This window comes from Tachyglossus aculeatus, chromosome 26, assembly GCF_015852505.1.
Source record: "Tachyglossus aculeatus isolate mTacAcu1 chromosome 26, mTacAcu1.pri, whole genome shotgun sequence".
In the NCBI taxonomy this organism is placed as follows: Eukaryota; Metazoa; Chordata; class Mammalia; order Monotremata; family Tachyglossidae; genus Tachyglossus; species Tachyglossus aculeatus.
Window position 1 is genome coordinate 9184963 of NC_052091.1, and position 23039 is coordinate 9208001.

General features: G+C 42.4%; 1 protein-coding gene across 6 annotated transcripts in view; it reads left to right on the forward strand.

Moving 5' to 3' along the window:
* The window catches only part of IQCH (IQ motif containing H), a 164092-nt gene that overhangs the window by 70843 nt on the left and 70210 nt on the right, over window positions 1–23039 (forward strand). For all 6 annotated transcript variants that reach the window (XR_005456323.1, XR_005456324.1, XM_038766817.1 and 3 more), the window contains 3 exons: window positions 12709–12792; window positions 17538–17713; window positions 22116–22388. Coding sequence is in view for 4 of the 6 variants with exons in the window: in XM_038766817.1 (XP_038622745.1) it covers window positions 12709–12792; window positions 17538–17713; window positions 22116–22388 (533 nt within the window). In the remaining 2 variants the exon portion in view is untranslated. The remainder of the gene's footprint in view (window positions 1–12708; window positions 12793–17537; window positions 17714–22115; window positions 22389–23039) is intronic.

Sequence of the window (23039 nt, forward strand, 5' to 3'; positions counted from 1 at the left end):
TTCAGCAATGAATAGATATCAATTTACCATCCCAGCCTGCTACCCCAAATAAAAGAAAGTCAGAGGTAACTTTTCCAACATGGCTTTTTGAACTGGGCTTCAAAACTAGCAATCATTTTCTCATACAGGAGAGGATGCGAGATAGGGAAAGGTAAATAGCCGAGAGTTAGTTTCATTTTCATCAGGTCTTAATTTTGGTGGGGCTCCTTTTACTCATAAAATTAGTTCACCCACAGAAATTGCACTTGTAATTGATTGCATCCAGAGTGGCTAATTGCAGACACAATTAACTGACTTGAGCCCTCAGAATAAGGTGCAAGTGGCTTTTTTTTTTTTGCATCTGCAACTAATTGCAGCCCTGGAAATCCTCTAAATTTGACAAACAAGGACTTGACCTGGTATTGTTAGACATGGATGTTGGGGTCTGGGCGGGGAAAGGGGCGGCAGAGGATGGAGTGGGGAAGAAAGGGATGCTATGCCTGTCTACTTGTTTTGTTGTCTGTCTCCCCCTTCTAGGCTGTGAGCCCATTGCTGGGTTAGGGATTGGCTCTATCCGTTGCCAAATTGTACTTTCCAAGGGCTTAGGACAGTGCTCTGCACACAGTAAGCGCTCAACAAATACAGTCGAAAGGGAGATTGGCTTAAGAGCTGAGTACAGTGTGCTGCACACAGTAAGCGCTCAATAAATATGATTGAATGAATGAATGAATGATGTATCCTGCTCGTTGCTAAAACCGGGAAGAATCCCTGGTCTAGACACGTGAGCTTTCGCAATGTAAATATGGAATGGGACTTGGTCAGAACTGCCAATTTCAGTGCCTGTCAATCAGTCGATCCATCAGTCATCTTTATTGAGCACTTACGGTGTTCAGAGTGCTGTACTAAGCACTTGGGAGAGGACAGTATAACGATATAACAGACACATTCCCTAACCACACCGAGCCTATGGTGCCTAAGCAGGATAACCTCTTTTCATAGCCCTTCAGTGTTAGGCACGCTGGAGAGTTCGGCAAAGGAGCAAAACAAAGGCCAAGTGACACCCCCCAACCCCCACCCCGCTGAGCCAAAAGCCCAACTCAGTTTTAAAAAAAATATTGAAAGCAATTTACATCATCCAGTGATTGGAGCATTATAAAATTATAAGAAAATATTAAGAAATTTGAAATTTGCTCAGTACATGTTTTGTCTGTTTTAAAAACTAATTTTCTCCTGGATAACAGATTTCCAATTTAAATAAATGCATAATAAATTGGATGATCTTCTCTGCTGCAGTCATTTTGGTCTGTCAGGGCCATAATATATGTCTTAAAGAAAAAGCTGCTAATTACGTATTTATCTAAGAGATCAAAACAGGCTTCTTTTTTTCTTAATTGAGTGTTTAAAGAAACCTAATTACATATTTACACTGGAGACAAAACTGGCCTTTGATCAAATAATATGCATACCATATCCTATGATTACTTTCACAAATGATATGTGAACATAAAATAATTTATGAGCTTGGTTAAATTAGCAGTGGGGGCCTGACCCTGGGCTCTGTCTACAGACAGACCTCCCGTGAATATGTCTTTTTAGGACCAAATAGTGTCCTATTCCTTGGGCGAAACTTCTGGGGATTGTGGGAGCGTATTTAGGTCAAGCACAAAACATCCCCTCTGGGCAGTTCAGAGGGTTTTACCGGCACAATTCTGGTGACTGAAAGTGGAAACCGGGTGGAGAAATCCCTAGGCATGTTAAAGGAAATCTGTTTCCTTACGGGGTGACTTCGGCACGAAGAGGGATTTACTAGTCGGCAGCAGATAACAAGGAACTTGAAGTCAGAGAAGGCCTTTGGTTGAAATTTCAGCCTTACCCGCCACCCTTTTTGGTTACGAGCAGATTTGGCAATTAATTGTGATGCAGAGTCATACTCACCAATAATTGTCCCTGCGGTTGGCTAATTGGAGCTACACTGACATATCTGATCCCTCAAAATGAGGGGCAAATGTCTGTTAGCTGCAAATTATATTGAAGTTGCGGACAATTGGTTCTTTCCTCATGCAGTTTGGCACACACAGAGATAATTTCATGCAGAGAGTTCGGGGAGGGAGGTTGTACTCAAATACCTTTGTCGCCTCCCTCCTCTCCCCATAGAATAATAATAGTAGCAGCACGGTGTAGGGGGTAGAGCACAGGCCTGGGAGTCACCAGGTCAGGGGTCCTAATCCCGGCTCTGACTCCTGTCTGCTTTGTGACCATGATCAAGTCACTTCACTTCTCTGTGCCTCAGTTACCTCATCTGTAAAATGGGGCTTGAGACTGTGAGTCCCATGTGGGACTGTGTCCAATCCGATTGGCTTGTATCTACCCTACTACTTAGTACAGTGCCTGGCACACAGTAAGTGCTTAATAAATACCACAGTTATTATTAATAATAATAATAAGGATGTTTAAGTGCTTACTAAGTGCCAAGCACTGTACTAAGTGCTGGGGTAGATATAAGATAATCAGGTCCCACATGGGGCTCACATTCTAAGTGGGAGGGAGAACAGGTATCGAATCCCCGTTGTGCAGGCACAGAGCTGAGGCACAGTGAAGTGACTTGTCCAAGATTACAAAGAAGGTACCTGGCAAACATTTAGTACAGTGCTTTGTACACAGTAAATGCTCAATAAATGTGATTGAATGAATGGCTGAGCCAGAATTAGAGCCCAGGTCCTCTGATTTCCGGGCCCATGCTCTTTCCCCTAGGCCACACTGCTTCCCTTAAATATCCTTATTGTATATTTTAAACTCAAGAATCTACTCTGCCTGGTAAAGTTAGTATTAGTAATACTGATACAGTGCACAGTGATCTGCCGAGAAGAAGCAATGATGTAATCCGATTGGCCATGAAGTGTTCCAAGTAGAGTCATGTCATGAAATAGGTTTTGGCATCGTCATGTGTTGTGGGAGGAAGAGAGATTCATTCATTCATTCATTCAGTCGTATTTATTGAGCGCTTACTGTGTGCAGAGTACTGTACTAGCGCTTGGAAAGTACAACTTGGCAACATATAGAGACGGTCCCTACCCAACAACGGGCTCACAGTCTAGAAGGGGGAGACAGACAACAAAACAAAATATATTAACAAAATAAAATAAATAGAATAGTAAATATGTACAAGTAAAATAGAGTAATAAATATGTACAAACATATATACAGGTGCTGTGGGGAGGGGAAGGAGGTAGGGCAGGGGGGTGGGGAGGGGGAGAGGAAGGAGGGGGCTCAGTCTGGGAAGGCCTCCTGGAGGAGGTGAGCTCTCAGTAGGGCTTTGAAGGGAGGAAGAGAGCTAGCTTGGCAGATGTGCTGAGGGAGGGCATTCCAGGCCAGGGGGAGGACGTGGGGTGGGGGTCGACGGTGGGACAGGTGAGAACGAGGCACAGTGAGGAGGTTAGCGGCAGAGGAGCGGAGGGTATGGGCTGGGCTGTAGAAGGAGAGAAGGGAGGTGAGGTAGGAGGGGGTGAGGTGATGGAGAGCCTTGAAGCCGAGAGTGAGGAGTTTTTGCCTGTTTCGTAGGTTGACTGGTAGCCACAGGAGATTTTTGAGGAACAAGAGATGTAACGTTACTATCTGGACTTAAATGGGGCCAAGATATTTCAAAGAACTGTTCTCTCTGAAGGCCAGCTGATTGCCAAGTGTGTCTGTAAGCTCCATGTGAGCAGGGAATGTGTCTGTTCTATTGTTATATCATTCTCTCCCAAAAACATAGTACAGTGCTCTGTGCCCAGTGAGCACTCAATAAGTACAACTGACTGATTGACTGACATGCCAGGAGTCTGCAGATTTTTACTAACAGAATGTAATTGTGACAGCATGTCTACTGCAGTTGCACGGCTAAACTGGTTCTATTTCAGTCAGAGACCACAGCCAATTCAGAAAATCCATTCGCTCTTGAGAGAGGCCAGATGCCTTCCGCATTCTGAGCAGACAGTCATGGTGCCATCACCTTAACTAACATTCCAGCTTCCGGTTTTCTTGGTCCATATTGCTTCCCCAACTTGCTTAACCCCTTTCATGCTTTGGAAGAGTGAATCCTCCAAGTTGCGTGAAAATTCAGTGGCATTCTTTAATGGGTCAACATTAAAAGAGATGGGCCAATTAAGTGACTCCAACATTTTGACTAGGTACGTTAGGCAGCTATCAGCCAGTTAAAGCCCCGACTGTTTGTTTTTCCTCTTAATGCCCCCTTCCGCTTTAAAAGTCTCTGGGCTTTTTTTAGACTGTTCTATTCCCTCTCATTTCCATCCCCATTTCCCAAGCCAATTTTGAAAATAGAGTTACTACCACCTCACCCTCTTCTCTTTCTTTAACCCCAGTAAGGTAGAGTGTTATCTTGTACTCTCCCAAGTGCTTAGTATAGTGCGTTGCACACAGTAAGCGCTCAATAAATGTGATTGAATGAATGAACAAACAGAGGTCTCATCCTTCTGAAATGGCCAAAGGACATATTTTTTTCATGATCCATTGATGGGAAATTGAGAATTTTGAATTTCTAATCCCGCTTCTGTTGCTGCATCTACTCCAGTAAATCAGGCTGTGGTATTTATTTGAATGGTGTATCAATATTACAAAACTGTCTGGCTTTCCTATAGATTTGCCTCAGATCAAAAAACAAATCATAAAACCCATTTGGCTCAGATCTGGATCTAGTTCTGCCAGGGTAGGCTTCATTTGACCGAAAGTATCGATTTTTTTTTTCAACCAGAAATTCTTTTGAAGAATTCCCCACTCTCTCTAATCAGCCCGCAGAATCCCCCACTCACCCCCCAACCCACACACAAGTTAAATAATAGTAATTTTGGTATTTATTAACTGCTTACTACGTGCCAGACCCTGTACTAAGCACTGGGGTAGATACAAGGTAAACATGTTGTAGAGAGTCTCTGTCCCACATTGGGCTCACAGTCTTAATCCCCATTTTACAGATGAGGTAACTGAGGCACAGAGAAGCTAAGTGACTTGCGCAAAATCACCCAGCTGTCAAATGGCAGAGCTGAGATTAGAACCCAGGTCCTTCTGACTCCCAGGCCCATGCTCTATCCACTAGGCTCTGCTCCTCAATCTGCCGATATCTATGATGGACATGCCCAGACAATCTATATGACTGCCAAATATCTGAGTTACGGGAGTATTTCAGAGATGGCCAGCATGATCTTGGTTTCCAGTCTTTGCTGGCTTTCCATGTCCAGTCCACTTAATCTGTCATTTTGGACCATAAAATATTTTTGGAAGGGGCCTCTCTCACAGACTTATCTGTATGTTCATCTTTTAAATAAGTCTGTAATTTTCACCTAACTCATGGAGACATTGTTGAAGTGATAAGCGGCATTGAGGTATAGTGTGTAGGTTGTTGTTGGAGGAGTGAAGCGTGTGAGCTGGGTTAGAGTAGGAAATCAGCGAGGTAAGACAGGAGGGGGCAAGCTGATTGAGTGCTTTCCATCACTCAGTTGTATTTATTCAGTGCTTATTATGTGCAGAGCACTGTACTAAGCGCTTGGGAGGCTATAACATAACAGACTTGATAGATACGTTCCCTGCCCAAAATAAGCTTACAGTCTAGAGGATTTAAAGCGGATGGTAAGAGGTTTCTGTTTGATCCAGAGGTGGTGGGCAACCACTGGAGGTTCTTGAGGAGTGGAGGGACCTAGACTTTATGTTGTTTTAAAAATGATCCAGGCATCAGAGTGAAGTAAGGACTGGAGTGGGGAGATGCCAGGAGGTCAGTAAGGAGGCAGATGTAGTAATCAAGGCAGGATAGGATACGTGTTTGGATCAGTGTACTAGCAGTTTGGATGGAGAAGAAAGGATGGAATTTTAACGATGTTGTGAAGGTAGAACCAAAAGGATTTGGTGACAGATTGAATATGTTTCTATGTATTCAGTATATTGAATTTGATTATCTTACATCTATTCCAGAGCTTGTTATTTGGTAAGCACTTAATTACCGTGATGGTGGTGAGTGTTGTGAATATGCTAAGAAGAAATTCATATACTTCTCATCATCTCCTATGTAAATGTGTGCCTAGTTTAGAGCTAAGAGTTAAAAAAGATACCAAGCACCCACCATCCCAAACTGCCTTAGGAAATGTTCCTGACGGAATTCTCCCTTAATGGTAATAAGCATCATGGTATTTGTTATGTACTTACTATGTTCCAGGCACTGTACTAAGCTCTGGGGTGTATTCAAACAAATCAGGTTGGGCATAGCCCCCTCCCACATGAGGCTCACTCTTAATCCCCAATTTACAGATGAGGCAACAGAGGTCCAGAGAAGTGAAGTGACTTGTCCAAGGTCACATAGCAGACAAGTGGCAGAGACAGGGTTAGAACCCAGGTCATCTGACTCCCAGGCTTGCGCTGTTTCCACTAGGCCAATGCTGCTTCCCATTCTTCCCTTGGCTCCCCAAGAGACTCTCTATGGCTGGGAAAGGGCCCCTGCTTCCCCCCTCATTTTAGAGATGGGGAAACTGAAAACCAGAAATGGGCCAGCAGAAGAGCAAGGGTGGAAATGCAGTCAGTCCATCAGTCTCAAGCCAGGAATCAGCTCTATGGTTGCTTTGATCTCCCACCCACCCCAGGCCAGAAGCTGGAAACTTTAGTTGGGGGTAGGGTTAGAGTTAGGGGTATTTTTATGGTATTTGTTAGCGCTTACTATATGGCAGGCACTGTTCTATGCACTGGGGTAGATACAAAGTAATCAGGTTGGGCACAGTACACGTCCCACATTGGGCTCACAGTCTTAATCCCCTTTTTGCAGATGAGGTGATGGGCACAGAGAAGTGATGTGACTTGCCCAAGGTCATACAACAGAGTTAGGATTAGACTGTAACCCCCTCTAGACTGTAAACTCGTTGTGGGAGTGGAATGTGCCTGCCAACTCTGTTATGTTGCACTTTCCCAAGTGCTTAGTACAGTGCTCTGAACACAGTAAGCACTCAGTAAATAGGATTGATTTGATTGGGGGCATCTGAGGCACAAGTATTCAGGCTGACTTAACAGGGAAAGATGTGCAACAGGAAATCAATCAGGTATTTACTAAGCACTTTTTTATGGTATTAAGTGCTTACTATGTGCCCAAGCGCTGTATTAAGTTCTGGGGTAAATACAAAAATACAACCTGATCAGGTGGGACATTGTCCATGAACCTCACAGGGCTCACAGTCTTAATCCCCATTTTACAGAGGTAACTGAGACACAGAGAAGTAAAGTGACTTGCCCAAGGTCACACAGCAGAGAAGTGGCAGAGCTGGGATTAGAACCCAGGCCCTTCTGATTCCCAGACCTGTTCTCTATCCACTAGGCCAAGCTGCTTCTCCAAGCCACTTATTATGTGTAGAGCACTGTACTAAGCATTTGGGAAAGTAAAGTACAATAGAGTTGGTAAACATGTTCCTTCCCCATAGTGAGTTTACAGTCTACAGTGGGCGCAGGAAATGATTGTGAATAATCACTGGGTGACTACAACATTGTATTTACAGGGCAATTCAGTCAAGATGCAGAGGAATTTTTACTTGGAAAAATTTTATTTTTGGAAAGGATGCACAGCTAAGCCCTCCATACTATGTCTGGTAAAATCCACCCTGTGAAGCTGATTTATTAATCTCAGACTCAGTCACTATCCCTAGAAACCCACCGATTGATCAGTGGTATTTACGAGCACTCGTAATATACAGAGCACTGTACTAAATGTTTGGAAGAATGCAGTAGAGTTAATAGAGATGATCCCTGCCTTTAAGGAGTTTATAATCTAGCAAAGGAGATTGTCCCTGTATACTGTAAACTTGCTGTAGGCAAGGAATGTACAACTCTGTTGTATTCTACTCTCCCAAGTGCTTAGTATGGTGCTCTAGTAAGTGCTCAGTAGAAACCATTGATGATGAGGATGACACTAAAATAAATTGCAGATAGGAAGCAGAAGGAAGAGGAGATAAGTACATGAGTTAGTGTTTAACAGTGTGTATGACGTGTATAAATGCACTGTGCAGTTAAGCATACTTAAGTGCTGAGGGGTCATGGAAGTGCTGAAGTGCCAGATGGGGGTTATAAAATGGGGAGATTAGAATTGAATCAAGGAAGGCCTCCTGAAGGAGATGGGCCTTCAAAAGGCCTTTGCAGATTGAAAGATCTGTGGTCTGTTGGGTATGAAGGGGCAGAGCTGATCGCTTCCAGCGCACATTCTCAATCAATCAGCGGTATTTATCGAGCGCTTAACCATGTGCAGAGCACTTTATTAAGCTCTTGGGAGGATACAATACAACAGAATTAGCAGATATGTTCCCTGCCCTTAGTGGGCATCTTTGGTGCTCTAAACTCAAATCACCTTGTACCCTCCTACCTCAACTTACTATTTTCCTACTGCAACCCAGCCCTCACACTTCGCTACTCTAGTGCTAACCTTCTCCATGTACCTCAGTCTCAACTGTCTCACCTCTTACCTCTCACCCACGTCCTGCCTGTGGCCTGGAATGCCCTCCCTCCTCATATCTGACAATTACTCTCCCTGACTTCAAAGCCTTATTAAAGGCACATCTCCTCCAAGAGACCTTCTCTGACTAAGCCCTCTTTTCCTTTACTTCAACTGCCTTCTGTGTTGCCCTGACTTGCTCCCTTTATTCATCCCCCCTCCCAGCTCCACAGCACTTATGAACATATCTATAATTTATTTATTTATGTTAAGGTCTGTCTCACCCTCTAGAGATTAAACTCCTTGTGGACAGGGAATGTGTCTGTTATATTGTTATATTGTCCTCTCCCTAGAGTTTAGTACAGTGCTCTGCACACCATAAGTGCTCAATAAATACAATTGACTGACTGAGTGGTGATAGATTTTTATTTGACCCGGCCAATGTTTTAAATGGTGTCCTGCCTGAGTAGCTGATAATAATTATAATAATGGCATTAGTTAAGTGCTTAGTATGTGTGAAGCACTGTTCTAAGCACTGGGGAGGATACAAGGTGATTAGGTTGTCCCATGTGGGGCTCACAGTCTTAATCCCCATTTTACAGATGAGGTGACTGAGGCACAGAGAAGTTGAGTGACTTGCCCAAAGTCACACAGCAGACAAGTGGCGGAGTTGGGATTAGAACCCATGACCTCTGACTCCCAAGCCTTTGTTCTTTCCACTGAGCCACGCTGCTTCTCTGTCACCCGGGTGTCACCCGGCCCAGTTTTTACTGACATGTTGGTTCCATGGGATATAGGCCCATTCACTTGAACTGGGTCTTCATCACTTGTCTACTGTGTGACCTTGGGCAAGTCACCTAACTTCTTTGTGCCACAGCTACCTCATCTGTAAAATGGTGATCGAGACTTCGAGCCCCATGTGGGGCAGGAACGGTATCCAACCCAATTTGCTTGTATCCACCCCAGCGCTCAATACCGTGCCTGGCACACTGTAAGCACTGAACAGATACCGTAATTATTATCATTAGCATTATTATTCATCAAGCCTCGTAGCTGGTGGGGAAAAATGTCACTGAATCCAGAGGGCTGTATAGAGCTAAACTGAGATGAGGGACGTTTGATAAAAAGTATTTGCTTGTCACACTACAGCACAGAGGGATGAAAAGAGGTTGAGGACAGACAGGGCATTTTACATGGAGGCCACACCCTCCCGTCTACCTCTTCGTCATTCTTCCCAAGCAGCAGATGGTCTCCGTGTCGGCTTCAGACTGTTGGCCGCCCAAGGCGAGGAAAAATTTGTTGCCCCCCTCCCGTTCCACGAAACGTCACCAAGTTACGCTTCATGCACACACAGCCTTCAGAATGTAATGGCATCAGGGGGAAGCCTGGCCAACTATTTCTCCCCCACCTCCATCCTAGATCCTTTTTCCAGAGGGGAGGGGAACCTCAGCTCCCCCCTTTGCTCAAGTCATCGAGTTTTCCTTTCAGATCTCTGTTCACCTAGGCATTTTTTCAAAACCTGGGCTGGGAGCTTTTAAATTCTTAACAGCCACCTCCTGCTACTGCACCTTTTTCCTGAAACAGCTGCTTACCTTATGGACTATATAAAACAGGCTCTGGGTGCAAACCAGGAGTATTGTCAACTCCGGTCAGCCCCCTTCTCCTTATCTCCGGGCCACATGGACTCCGGGAGCTCCTCTGTTGCCCCCCCAACCAGGGTGTCAGCAGAGTACAGTTTACAGGAACTAAGGAATGAAAAGTCCAAAATGTTCTCCATCAGATAGGTATGTGGGTTCCAGTTGGAATTGGGGGTTCACGGCTCCAAGGGCAGAATGAGATTTTCCCATCGATGTTAATGTTAGCTCTACCCAGTTCCCATTCGGGTCCGAATTGGAGGTTTCGCTAGTAAAAATGACTTCAAAAATATCCTTGGCTTCTTCAGACATGGCCAGAGATAACATTTGTGAGATGACTGTAAGATGGTAATTCCCAGCTGCCGGCGCAAAGTGATCTAATGTCTGCTTCAGGTCTTTTTGTGTCCATGATTATAGTGTACTTGTGTTTATGCTTCTAGGGAATTTATGTCCTGGCTTAATTAGGATTAATAACTCAGAAGGCCTACTTTATCAGAAAGTATTGCACTATATAGGATGACATTTGCATAGGTCCTTGGACAACTGAAATTCGATTATCTGTTGGAAATCTGACCTCCAAAAGGATAATCCAAGCCCAAAGAGTTTGTTACAAAGTCACATACCGAATGTTCGGCAACAAATGAGCAGACATCTTTTATCTTGTTAAGTGGACATCTTTTTAATGAGATGTCTTTCGATGATTTTTCTCTTTATTTCTGAAAGAAAATTTTCTTAAATTGCTCTTTGGTAAGTTCTCATTTTTTCCATTGTCCTCGTATTTTCACTTACGTATATCTATGCCTTCAAGTGCATGTACATTGATGTAAATATAGATAGTGACGTATTTAAACACAGGCAGCCAGCTGCTTTTGGTATTGCAGCCCATGCAGAAAAACAACTAGGAAACATAGCTGTTTGTTATATTTTTCTTCACAGTGCACACATTTCTTATTTTACTGACTTGAAAATTTTTTAAACATTTAAATAATAAGCTAATTTGGGGGAAAAAACATACAAAATGCTCTTTGAGTCTACTTGCCCTTTTATTTCCTGACTTCATATGTGTAAGAGCAAGATTAGCTTGAAGATGAATGGTGAATTCATTTATCTCAAGGTATTGTCTCGTGCTTAGTCTGTGACATCAAAGGAGAGTGCCTATATTTAGAATCCATTTAATCTGAAATCTTGCTGTTTGAATTGTTTTAGATATTCTGAGTTTTACACACATTAAAAAAAAAATCTGGGATGTCAGATCTCTAAATTTGCCAGACAATCTCTTAATCTGTCCAGAGTTTTCAGTGGAGACATGTGTTTGGTCCCAGTAACCACAAGGAGGCATTGAAGCGTCTCTTCTAAATGTGAAAAGCTGTTTGAAAAAGTTATGCCTGCAGTTGGCGAATTACGCGTAGACAGCTTTACCTGCATGTGGATATTTGGGACTTGGATGTTTTCTTTTGGGAATGGGTTTTTTTTAGTTGCACAGAAGTGAGGAGAGAGGGTTGTTGCAGTTGTTTCTTTCATGAGTGATGGAACATTTTTCTTATGGTACTTGTTAAGCCCTTACAATGTGCCAAGGACTGTACTGAGCCCTGGAGTAGATATAAGATCATCAGGTTGGACAAGCCTCTGTCCCACATGGGGTTCACAGTCTAAGTGACCTGCTGCAATTTTTCATCTTTTATAGCTCTGACTTTTGGTAAATACTCTCCAGTCAATCGATGATATTTATTTATTTTTATGGTATTTGTTAAGTGCTTACTATGTGCCAGGCACTGTTCTAAGCCCTCTGGTAAATACAGGCTAATCAGGTTGGACACAGTCCATGTCCCACATGGGGATCACAGTCTTAATCCCCATTTTCCAGAGAGGTAACTGAGGCACAGAGAAGTGAAGTGACTTGCCCAAGGTCACATAGCAGACAAGTGGTAGATTGAGCACTTACTGTGTGCAGAGCATTGTATTAAGCATTTGGGAGAGTACAGATCAATGGAGTTGGTAGACACGTTACCTGCCCATAAGGAACTTACTAGTAGTAAAACGTTGGAGAACTGAAAACTAAAGCAAGTGTGCTCTCAGTTTTGCCTTTCATTAGCAGTAACAGAGTAGCAGCCTTAACTTTTTTTTTGCTCATAGAAAGGGAAAAAACTTCCCCCCCATTAAGTGGAAAAAGAAATCTTTCTTTAGTACTTCATGTTAGTAAATCCATGCTCCTAACACCAAAAGGTTTATCTGAAATCGGATTGTCAGGTCAAAACGATTACAAAATCCTGTGGAGGATGTGTACATTCAAAGCCCAAAAATCCACTTGTGGAACAAAAATATTCTTCTCCCCTAGTGTTTTAAACATTTGTGCCTAAGTGTCAGATATTTTCCCTCTATTTTCACGATTCTAGTTCCTGACGGTCTTGCTGGGCGAGGCAAAAACAACCAAGCCTTTCTGTGGCAGAATCAGCTATTTGTCACATCTTTCAGAATAATGTTAAATCCTCCAAGGAATAAGAAGCCAGCTCTATAGGCCTATGACATTTCTATGAGATCATTCACACAGAAAAATGAAGACCTTTCCCAAAAGTCTGTTCTACTGAAATTTTCCAAATGCAGTTTGGTTTTTTCTGTTCCTGCATTCTGACCCCTCGTTTTGTTTTGCAGGATATCCCCAGACTGTGCGGGCCAATGCCTCCGGATTTGATTTACAACAGAACTTGCAGCTGGGAAGACTGTGTGACATATCAGGTAAAGGTTTTTCACATGCTGGCACTTAAGCAATGCCTTTATATGAATTTAGCAGTGAGGGCTTATAAAGCATTTTGGAAATGAAAGTGTTGTACAAGAGCCAGTTTTGACCTTCCTAATAGCCTTACTTTAATAATATTTTAAAAGCTTCTTAGTGTTTGGAAAAAAATGTGGTTACATATTTGATTTTGAAGAAGCAACTTTCAAGGGGGACTGAACTTGAATAAAAAATGATTTAAACAAGCAGCAGCTTGCTTGGTCAGTTAGGAATTTTTCATTATTATTATTCCCATTGTCACTGCTTTTGATTAAGCATTTCTTTTTCTCCCCATCTAACTTGTTCTCCCCCTGCTAAATCCTTTAGTGAAGTCATAACTCTATATGTGATATTGCTTGTCCTATTGCTTTGGAAATGCCTGGGAAATATCACAGATGTAGCTTTGTGACTTCATTAAATGATTAAACCACAAAAAATAGGTAATCTGAAAAGGAAGAATACATGTATTTGAACCTACATCTTTAATAACTAGAAATTACACAGATAGATGGTGGAAGAATTTCTCAGTAGGATAAACCCAGCTTTATAGTGACAAGACTAGGGAAAAAAACAGTTTCAAATCCTAGTTGGTTCATTTCAACTCTTCCTGCCTCCAAAGGAAAAAAAAAAAGAAATGGACAGCAAAGATTTTTTGAGGGGAAGGTGGGCTTAAATATTGTAATGTATTTGCTGATATCTTAAACCATGAGAGCTTTAGGGTAGACCAACTTTACTGGATTGTACTCCTCCAAGCTCTTTGCACCCAGTAAGTGCAAAGATACATATCATTGATCAATTGATTGGTTAAAAAGAGGGGTTTGTCCCAGAATTATTGCTGACCATTTTGGGGACCAGGCACAAAATGTAGGGAGAGGAAAGATCTTAGATTTTTTTTCCTACTGCATATTAATTATCAATAAAACTACCTTTGTTCTGTTGAAATGTAGTAGATGCGTGCCTTTCTCCTAGTCCTTCTTTAAGCCAATTAATGAAGTATTTTAATTTGTCAATGACCAACTTAGCCGACTCCCTGGAATGACATACTTTACATGATTCATATATATTTCAGCATCATTATTATTTCATAAATGCCATTTGGTAAGTTTGAAATAAAAATGCATCAGGTCTGAAAATTTACAGTATCCCAAAATAATAGTGTAATTGCCTTAATCTATTATCTAGGCACTAATAGTGTTTTACGGCAATATAGAATTTTAAAGTGTAATCTAAGATTTATTTGCCTAGTAGAATGGGGGCAGGAAGTGTGCAGACCTACATTCTAAACCCAGCTGTTCCGCTGTCCTGCAACATGACCTTAGGCAAGCTATTTAATAATAATAAAAACAATAAAGATGGTATTTATTGAGTGCTTACTATGTGTCAGGCACTATACTAAGCGCTGGGGTGGCTACAAGCAAATTGAGTGGGAAACAGTGCTGCCCCAGGTGGGGCTCACAATCTCAATCCCCATTTTATAGATGAGGGGCCTGAGGGCCAGGGAAGTGAAGTGACTTGCTCAAGGTCACACCGCAGACAAGTACCAGAGCTGGGATTAGAATCCATGACCTTCTGGCTCCCAGGCCCGGGCTCTAGCCACTAAACCATGCTGCTTCTCAAATATAATCTTTCTGAGCCTCAGTTTCCTCAACTGTAAAATGGGGACAAGATACCTGCCATATGTCTTAGAGATTATGAGACCTGGGTGGGCAATGCTTTGAACAGTGTTTGGCACATAGTAAGCACTTAACAAATGCCATCATCATCATCAGAGACTGAGTTCTCTCTGATTATCTTCTATCTACTCCAGCACTTTGCATTCTGCTCAGTAAAGAGTAAGTGTTTAGAGCTAGAAACTTGCCTGAAGCGAGAGCCAGGAATGTACACTACTAAGGAGTGACTTTTGTTTAGCTAATTTTATTTTATTTTTTAATCATTTCATGTAGAAGTCAGTGAAGCCTGAATGCTAACCATTCTCCTTCCAGGCATCTATAATAATGATAATGATGGTATTTGTTATGTCCTTACTATGTGCCAGGCACTGTAGTAAGCCCTGGGGTGAATACAAGCAAATCAAATTGGACACAGTCCCTGTCCCATGTGGGGCTCACAGTCTCAATCCCCATTTTACAGATGAGGTCACTGAGGCACAGAGAAGTGAAGTGGCTTGTCCAAGGTCATGCAGCTGACAAGTAGCAGAACTGGGATTAGAACCCATGACCACCTGACTCCCAGACCCGGACTCTATCCACTAGGTCATGCTGATCAATAGTCTATCCCCCACTAAGGCATAATTTTCCAAACGATTCTGTTAAGGGGAGCAAGTGCAATCACCTGCTTCCATTTCAAAAAGTTCAACCAGAGTTTCTTGATCGTTATCTCACAGAAAGATATGAATATTTCTGAGAGTCTGTAGATCATATTTCTAGAGACCCTGGTCTGGTTAACTGTCATGTCATTGTTTTGTTTTGGAATTTTTTTGTTTGTTTTCAAAATCTTCACAGTAGGGTTCTGTATTAGTTAAGGGAGAACAAATGAAATGAAGACAAAACAGTATACCAAGCTCCCGGTAAAATGCATTGCACTCAGTAGGTGCAACATGAATGCCATTTCCACTACTACTACAAAGAGCCTATCCCTTGGGACAGTAAAAATATGAAGATTAGAATAATTTGTGGGGCAGTTGAAGGAGGATAGATTTTTATCCTGGTCTTTCATTCCCAGGAATTCTTATAAGAAAATGCTAGGGTATGATCCTATCTGTAGGCTATGCCAATAGATTCTCAGTTAAGCTGTCTAAAATTGAAGCATAATATCCCACTCACGAAGGCTATTTTAGATTATGAGCCCCTTGAAGGCCAGGGACTGTGTCTTGTCCAACCTGTCTTGTGTGCTTCTCCAGCACCTAGCATAGGGTTTTGCACGCAGTCAGTGCTCAATAAATACAATCAACTAAAGAATAAATAGTCTTGTGAAAGACATGCTTTAGCTGCTATGAGAGGCTCCAAAGAGATTCTCTCTTGTGCCCAACCCAATTATCTTATATCTATCCCAGCACTTAAAACAGTGCCTGGCACATTGTAAATGCTTAGCAAAAACCAAATTATTATTATTAGAGCCATTGCAGGTTGGGTTGATAAAGCTCTAATAATGGCCTGGAAAAGTCAGACTGATGTCTAATGTTGCCTGCAATGGTTACTGCTTTGTATTCTCAGTAAATAAGAAGACTCAGTGAAGTGATATTGAATATTGACCAAAGGTCAAAGAGACTATTATCTTCATCTTAATTACTTCACAAAATTACCTGACAATGAATTTTGGTGCATGTGTACATATGTAATCTGCCTAAAAGCAGGCTATATCTTTATCTACCGTATGTTGCCTTTCGCTGGAGAGAAAGAAAAGATGAAAGTGAGTGACATGATTTTATCATGAAAGTCCTTTCCTGCAAGTTATTCATATTTTTTCCCACTATCATTTTTTTTCTTGCTTTCTGTTTGTGATCATTTTTGCATCCTTTAGGGCAATGTGCAGTCTTTAGCACAATAAGTTGGTATGAGCATTGTCTGTGCAACTGGGGAAGCAATTATCCAAAGTCGATTGGTTAAAGCCCAGAAGCCAGGGTGGCTGGACTGACCATTAATTCATTCATTGGCCCTGCAAACTACTTACCACCTCCTCCCCCGCCCCCCCCCTCAATTTTCCCTTTTGCCAAATAGCAAAACACACATACTCTGGTATGGAGTATTGGGGTATTGGCATTTCCCAAGTAATAATTCTGCTCTCTTCTCTTGCTCCCTCCTGGACCCCACCCCCCCAACTCATCCCAATACATTTTCTTAATTCATTCCATCAATTAATCAATAGTATTCAATATTTTAACTGAGAAATAACTCTGAAGCTGTTGGCTAGTGATTCCAAATCATTAGTTAGGGGAGGAGGGGGCACGATAGAGAAATATTGAGTAGATTGCAGTGGTTTGTTGGCCACCATTATTTTTATCTCTCCTTCAAATGTAAAATATCGCCCATCCTCCAAACCTTAAGGATGCACTAGAAAGCTAAGAATTGTCACATAAGCACGGACTTCCATTTAAAAAAGAGTAATTTGATAGTCCTTTTAAGTCATGTGTCCCACTGAAGGATGAGGCGCGATAAGGTTGGATTCCTAAAATAATCATTGCGGTCGTCAAAAGACTATTTATTTGGACAGGATATTGGCATGAATTGGCCCTGTAATGTCCAGGCAGAGTAAGAAATTGCAATTTCATCAGCTTTCCAAAGTTAATAGCTCAGCTTTATAATTTCCTGAAGTTAATGGGATACATTTTTAAAGCAGTGCGCAATTCCCATTGATGTTAATGGGAGCTGCTTCGCTAAATCCCTCCACGTTGCTTCGAAATGTACCTCCACCGTACTTTTAAGCCCTTCTTTGGAGAGGAATAGCTTCTTCTTTGGAGAGGAATAGCTTCTTCTCCTGATCTTCATTCTTCGGATCTTTGGGGAAAAAAATGATATAGCCCCTAAAAGTCAGTCCAATTGGTCTGATTTTGGAACGACCAGACTCATTTCCATTTGGTAGGGGCCGATGTGGGGGGTGGGGGGGCAGGGGAGGGAATTAGTTCTGAATTGCCCAACCATGATCAGACACCAACATTCAGGTCATTGTTCACCTTTCTCCCAGTAATTAACATCGCACCTATTGTTTTTAGATGCCAATGTGGATGTCATCTATGTCTGCCCCCTTCATCTGAGCAAGGAGTTACTACATTATTACAATAAACTCCTGGGTCTCCGGACAGCTGTCACATCCGGGAACACTGAGGACACGGATGACCTGAAGGACAGGTTCAAAATTCTCACCCCTGAAGCTATAAGCAGCTTCACTGTGAGTTTAGTCTTCTAATTACTACAGCTTCGGGGATGCCGTAAAATTAAATTGGAAATTTTATAACTCGAAATGCTCCAGTACACATCAGTGAAATATTATTGCAAGTTTAACAGCTTTACTGATTAGATGACTAGTTAGACGGAAGGAAATAAATATCCCACTTTAGCTTTGTAGATTCGGTTAAGGTAATCTGGCCCAGATTATCTGGAGAATGATGCCCACTCTCGGAGATGGGTGGGAGCCGGCAAATAGATCGATAATACCGCCGAAAGAATAAAATAAAAATGTTTTCGTTGCTCAGACATTTGATCTTGGTCACATGAGTTTCTCCGGATGTATCCAGATTAAGAATTTTGCAGTTCGAAAAGATGAACCCTCAATTTTGAATTGTTTCATTCCATTGCTTCGATTTCAGTCGCGCCAAATGGGGACAGATTGTATTTCAGCCCCTGAAAAAGTCTTTGGAAAGAACATGATGTTGTCAAGATTGCAGTGCCAAGAACATTGGAATTTGGTGGATTTCCTGGGGGAAATCATCATTAAAAGTTATAGGGGTTACTGTATTATAATTAATTCATTTCCAAATTACACGTGATGAAGAATAGCCATGTTGGCATAGGTCATTAGTTGTTACTGGGGTTTTTACTGGTTCTTGTTACGCTCTTACTATGAGCCAAGCCCCAAACTTAGTTCTGGTGTAGATACAAGATAATAAGGTTGGACACCATCCCTGTCCCACATGGGGCTCACAGTCTAAATTGGAGGGAGACAGATTTAATCCCTATTTTATAGATGAGGTAACTGAGGCACAGAGAAGTTGTGACTTGCCCTAGGTTGCATGACAGGCAGGTGTCAGAGCCGGGATTATAACCCAGGTCCTCTGTCTCCCAGGTCCGTGCTCTTTCCACAAGGCCATACTGCTTCCCTGGCTATTGGTTTTAGTCATTTAAACGATTCTATTGAGTAGAGCTGGTGAGTTTACAGTTCAGTGTTCTTTTAATCCCCAAACAGAAAAGAAATGGAAGGTTCATCAGAAAAATTTAAGTCTAGTCTAAATCTTGATATTTTTCCCAATTGGTCTGTGTGTTCTCCCATTCTTTTTTATATTTTTATGGTATTCATTAAGTGCCTACTATGTGCCAGGCACTGTACTAAGCATGGGGTGGATAAAAGCTGTTGAGATTGGACACAGTCCATATCCCACAGAGCTCACAGTCTTAATCCACATTTAACAGATGAGAGAGCTGAGGTACAGAGAAATTAAGTGACTTGCCAAAGGCCACAAAGCAGACAAGTGGCAGAGTCAGGATTAGAACTCAGGTCCTTCTGACTTCCAGGCCCATGCTCGATCCACTAGGCCATGCGACTTCTCCGTTCTCCTGTAAACTTGAGGCCTCTTGGCCATGAAACAGTTCTTCAAATCAACTTGTTAGATTCCTTCTATGTGCCACTTATTTGCATCTCTTCCTTGTTGGGAAACAATTCATTGTTCAATGATCCTAGACATATCTGCATTTTGCTCTGAGTAAGTGAGCAGAATTGGTGGTGTTTTATGTGGGTCCAGGACAACTCTACTATATTCCAAAATCCACCTCAGAAAGAGATAACATTTTAGCCCATGTTAAAGCTGATGGACATCAGGAAATCAGACAATTCGGGGCAGGTGTCTCTCCTGCTATCCAAGCCGTGGGCCAGGGAAACATCACTCCTCTGTTTTGCACTTCCCAAGTGCTTAGCACAGTGCACTGTACCCAGTGGGCGTTCAATAAACAGTTTTTACTATTACTATTTCTCTAGCCTGATAATGGTATTGCTTTCGAGTCAGCTGTTCTCAATCAATCAATAATATTGTTTGAGCACTTACTCTGTGCAGAGCACTGAACTGAGCACATGGGAGAGGAAAATACGACAGAGTGGGTAGACATATTCCCTGCCCACAACAAGCTTACAGTCCAGAAGGGGACACAGAATATATGACAGTGTACATAAGTGATGTGGGAGGGAGTGTGGCGTGCCTACCAAATGCTCAAAGTGTACGGATCTGAGTGTTAGACCAAAGATCCGGCCCTGATCCCACCAGTGACAATTTCAGCTCCTCTGGCCTGCTCCCTAATTGGAACCAGAATCCACACTGCTATCCGCCAAATCACTTGCACCCCTAAGTGATCAGGCAAGATCAATTAGCAGGAATGTATCCTCCTCCCACCAGGCGAACAGAGGACTTTGCCTCCTTCAACAACATTCCTGGTCCCAGGCTCGCTGGGATGAAAATGGAAATTTTTGCTCAGGAAACCCTGCCCGAATCACCAGCAAATGGTTTGCGTGCTGTTCGATGGTTCGCATGCTAGTAGATTGTAAGTTCCTTTGGGGGCAGGGATCAGCTCTACCAACTCCTGTTGTATTGTTCTCTACCAAGCAGCATGGCTTAGTGGAAAGAGCACGGGCTTGGGAGTCAGAGGTCATGGGTTCTAATCCCGGCTCCTCTGCTTATCAGCTGTGTGACTTTGGGCAAGTCACTTAACTTCTCTGTGCCTCAGTTACCTCATCTGTAAAATGAAGAGCCCCTTGTGGAACAACCTGATTACCTAGTATCTACCCAAGCATTTAGAACAGGGCTTGGCACATAGTAAGTTCTTAACAAATACCATTATCATTATTATTATTACAGAGCTGCTGTGCACACAATAAATGCTCAATAAATACCAGTGATTGCTTGATGGATTGGCAGGGCCAAGCCTTTTTCCCCATATGACTGCCAAATCTGTTCTGTTGTACTCTCCCAAACATGGTACAGTGCTCTGCACACAGTAAAGTCCTGAATAAGTATCATTGACTAATGGATAGATTGGTAAGGCCAAATCACATTCCCCACATCATCCCTCATTTCTGTTCCCGAACATAACCAATCAATTGCTGCCTTAGATGATTTTGTTGTAGGGTAGCATTAGCATGACCTGGTGGGTAGAGCCTGAGCCTGGGAGTAAGAAGGACCTGGTTTCTAATCCCAGCTCTGCCTCTTGGCTGCTGCATGACCTTGGACAGGTCACTTCACTATGGGCCTCAGTTCCCTCACCTGTAAAATAGGGATTAATCAATCAATCAATCGTATTTATTGAGTGCTTACTGTGTGCAGAGCACTGTACTAAGCGCTTGGGAAGTACAAGTTGGCAACATATAGAGACAGTCTCTACCCAACAGTGGGCTCACAGTCTAGAAGGGGGAGACAGAGAACAAAACCAAACATACTAACAAAATAAAATAAATAGAATAGATATGTACAAGTAAAATAAATAGAGTAATAAATATGTACAAACATATATACATATATACAGGTGCTGTGGGGAGGGGAAGGAGGTAAGATGGTGGGGATGGAGAGGGGGACGAGGGGGAGAGATTAAGACTGTGAGCCCCATGTGGGACAGAGACTGTGACCAACCCCATCGTCTCGTATCTACCCCAGCGCTTAGTAGAGTTCCTGGCACATAATAAGCACTTAATGCATACCATAAAAAGGGCAGTTTGGAAGAAAGGTATTTCCAGATTGGCTGACCACTTGCAGTCCCCTTCCTGGATTTGGATTCTGTGTTTAATGTAACATGTATTATTTATATAGCATTTTAGTAACAACTTCATTATTTTCCAATAGAGAGTTCTCTCTGGAGAAGAAATTAAGTACAACTATCGGGGGGTCTTACAAGAGGAGGCAGCTGAATGCACTGCTGAATGTGGCTGCTGAAAATGAACAGAGAAAGAAGTTTTCAATTTGAAAATGATTTTTTTTCTCATGCTAAATAAATGCAAGGATTTTCTTCCTTTGAAAATGATCTACAGGGTCCACTGGCTCTCTCTGTGATAACTGTAATGGAAATGTACATGCCATAGAATGAAATTTGATTGGAGAAAGGGACTATGGTGGGAATTTTGGTCAATCCAAGTGCTTTATTCCTGAGAAATCATTTGGAGAGCTGCTCCATTCGGTGCACTCTGTGGTGAAATATATTCTCTGCTATCGGGCTTTTTTTCTTCATTTTTCCTATCGATTTTCTAGACGCTTTAGTGTTAAACCATGCCAGAAGTGTTGCTGAGATGAATCACTATTATCCAAAGGCCGCCAGCCACTTTTCCGACTGACAGAAGGATAATTCCACGTGGATCAAATAAATACAGATGTGTAGTAATTAGTTCTATTCCCAGTGAGCCCATTTCCAACACACTAAAGATGTGAACGATTATGGAGCCTCACCCCAACAGCTTTTATCAATTTAAACTGCTAAACTACAGGATAGGTCATAACCCAGCCTGCTATTAATAATGTATTTATTGTGGGCAACATTATAAATTAGGCTCCCGGAATGGAAAAAGGACACCTTTTAACAAGAATAATGTTATCTTTCCACAGAGACATCCCATGTGCTTGGCTACTCACTTGAAGTACAGTCCCAAGACGATCAAAAGAATAAAGAATCTCATCCAAGGCAAAGAAGCCTACATCATTGGCGGGTTTCTCCACAGAGATGATTTAGCTGTCGCCGATGTGCTAAATGTGCCTGTCTTAGGCTCAGAGCCGGAAGTGATTCAACTCTACAGTACGAAGTCTGGGAACAAGAAGATCTTTGCAAGTGCCCATGTGCTAGTGCCTCCTGGAGTTTACGATATCTATAATGAACAGCAGGTAAATAATAATAATGATAATGATGATGATAACAATGGTATCTATTAAATCCTTATTAGGTTTCCAGAACTGGGCAGAGCACTGGAGTGGGTAGGAAATGTCTGTTTATTGTTCTGTTGTCCACCCCCAAGCACTTAGTACAGTGCTGTGCATCCAGGGAGCGCTCAGTAAATACGATTGAATGAATGGAGTGGATACCGGAGAATCAGAGAAGGTGGTCACTTGACTCATACAAGACTTCTGGTCTTGGGAGGTAAGGTGTGCAGGGATTTCATCCCCATTTTACAGATGAGGAGACTGAGGTCCAGAGAGTTGAAGTGGTTTCCCTCAGGTCACGCAGCAGAACGATGGCAGAGCTGAGATTAAAACCTGGGTCTCCTTACTCTCGGTTCTAGTTCTCTTAGTGAAGCAGCGTAGCCTAGTGGGTAGAACACAGGCCTGGGCGACAGAAGGACCTGAGTGCTAATCCCTACTCCACTACTTGTCTACTGTGTGACCTTGGGCAAGTGACTGTACTTCTGTGCGCTTCAGTTATCTCATCTGTACAGTGGGAACTGAGACTGTGAGGTCCATGCAGGGCAGAGGCACTGTCCAACCTGATACAGCTTGTATCTACCCCATTGCTTAGTACAGTGCCTGGCACATGGTAAG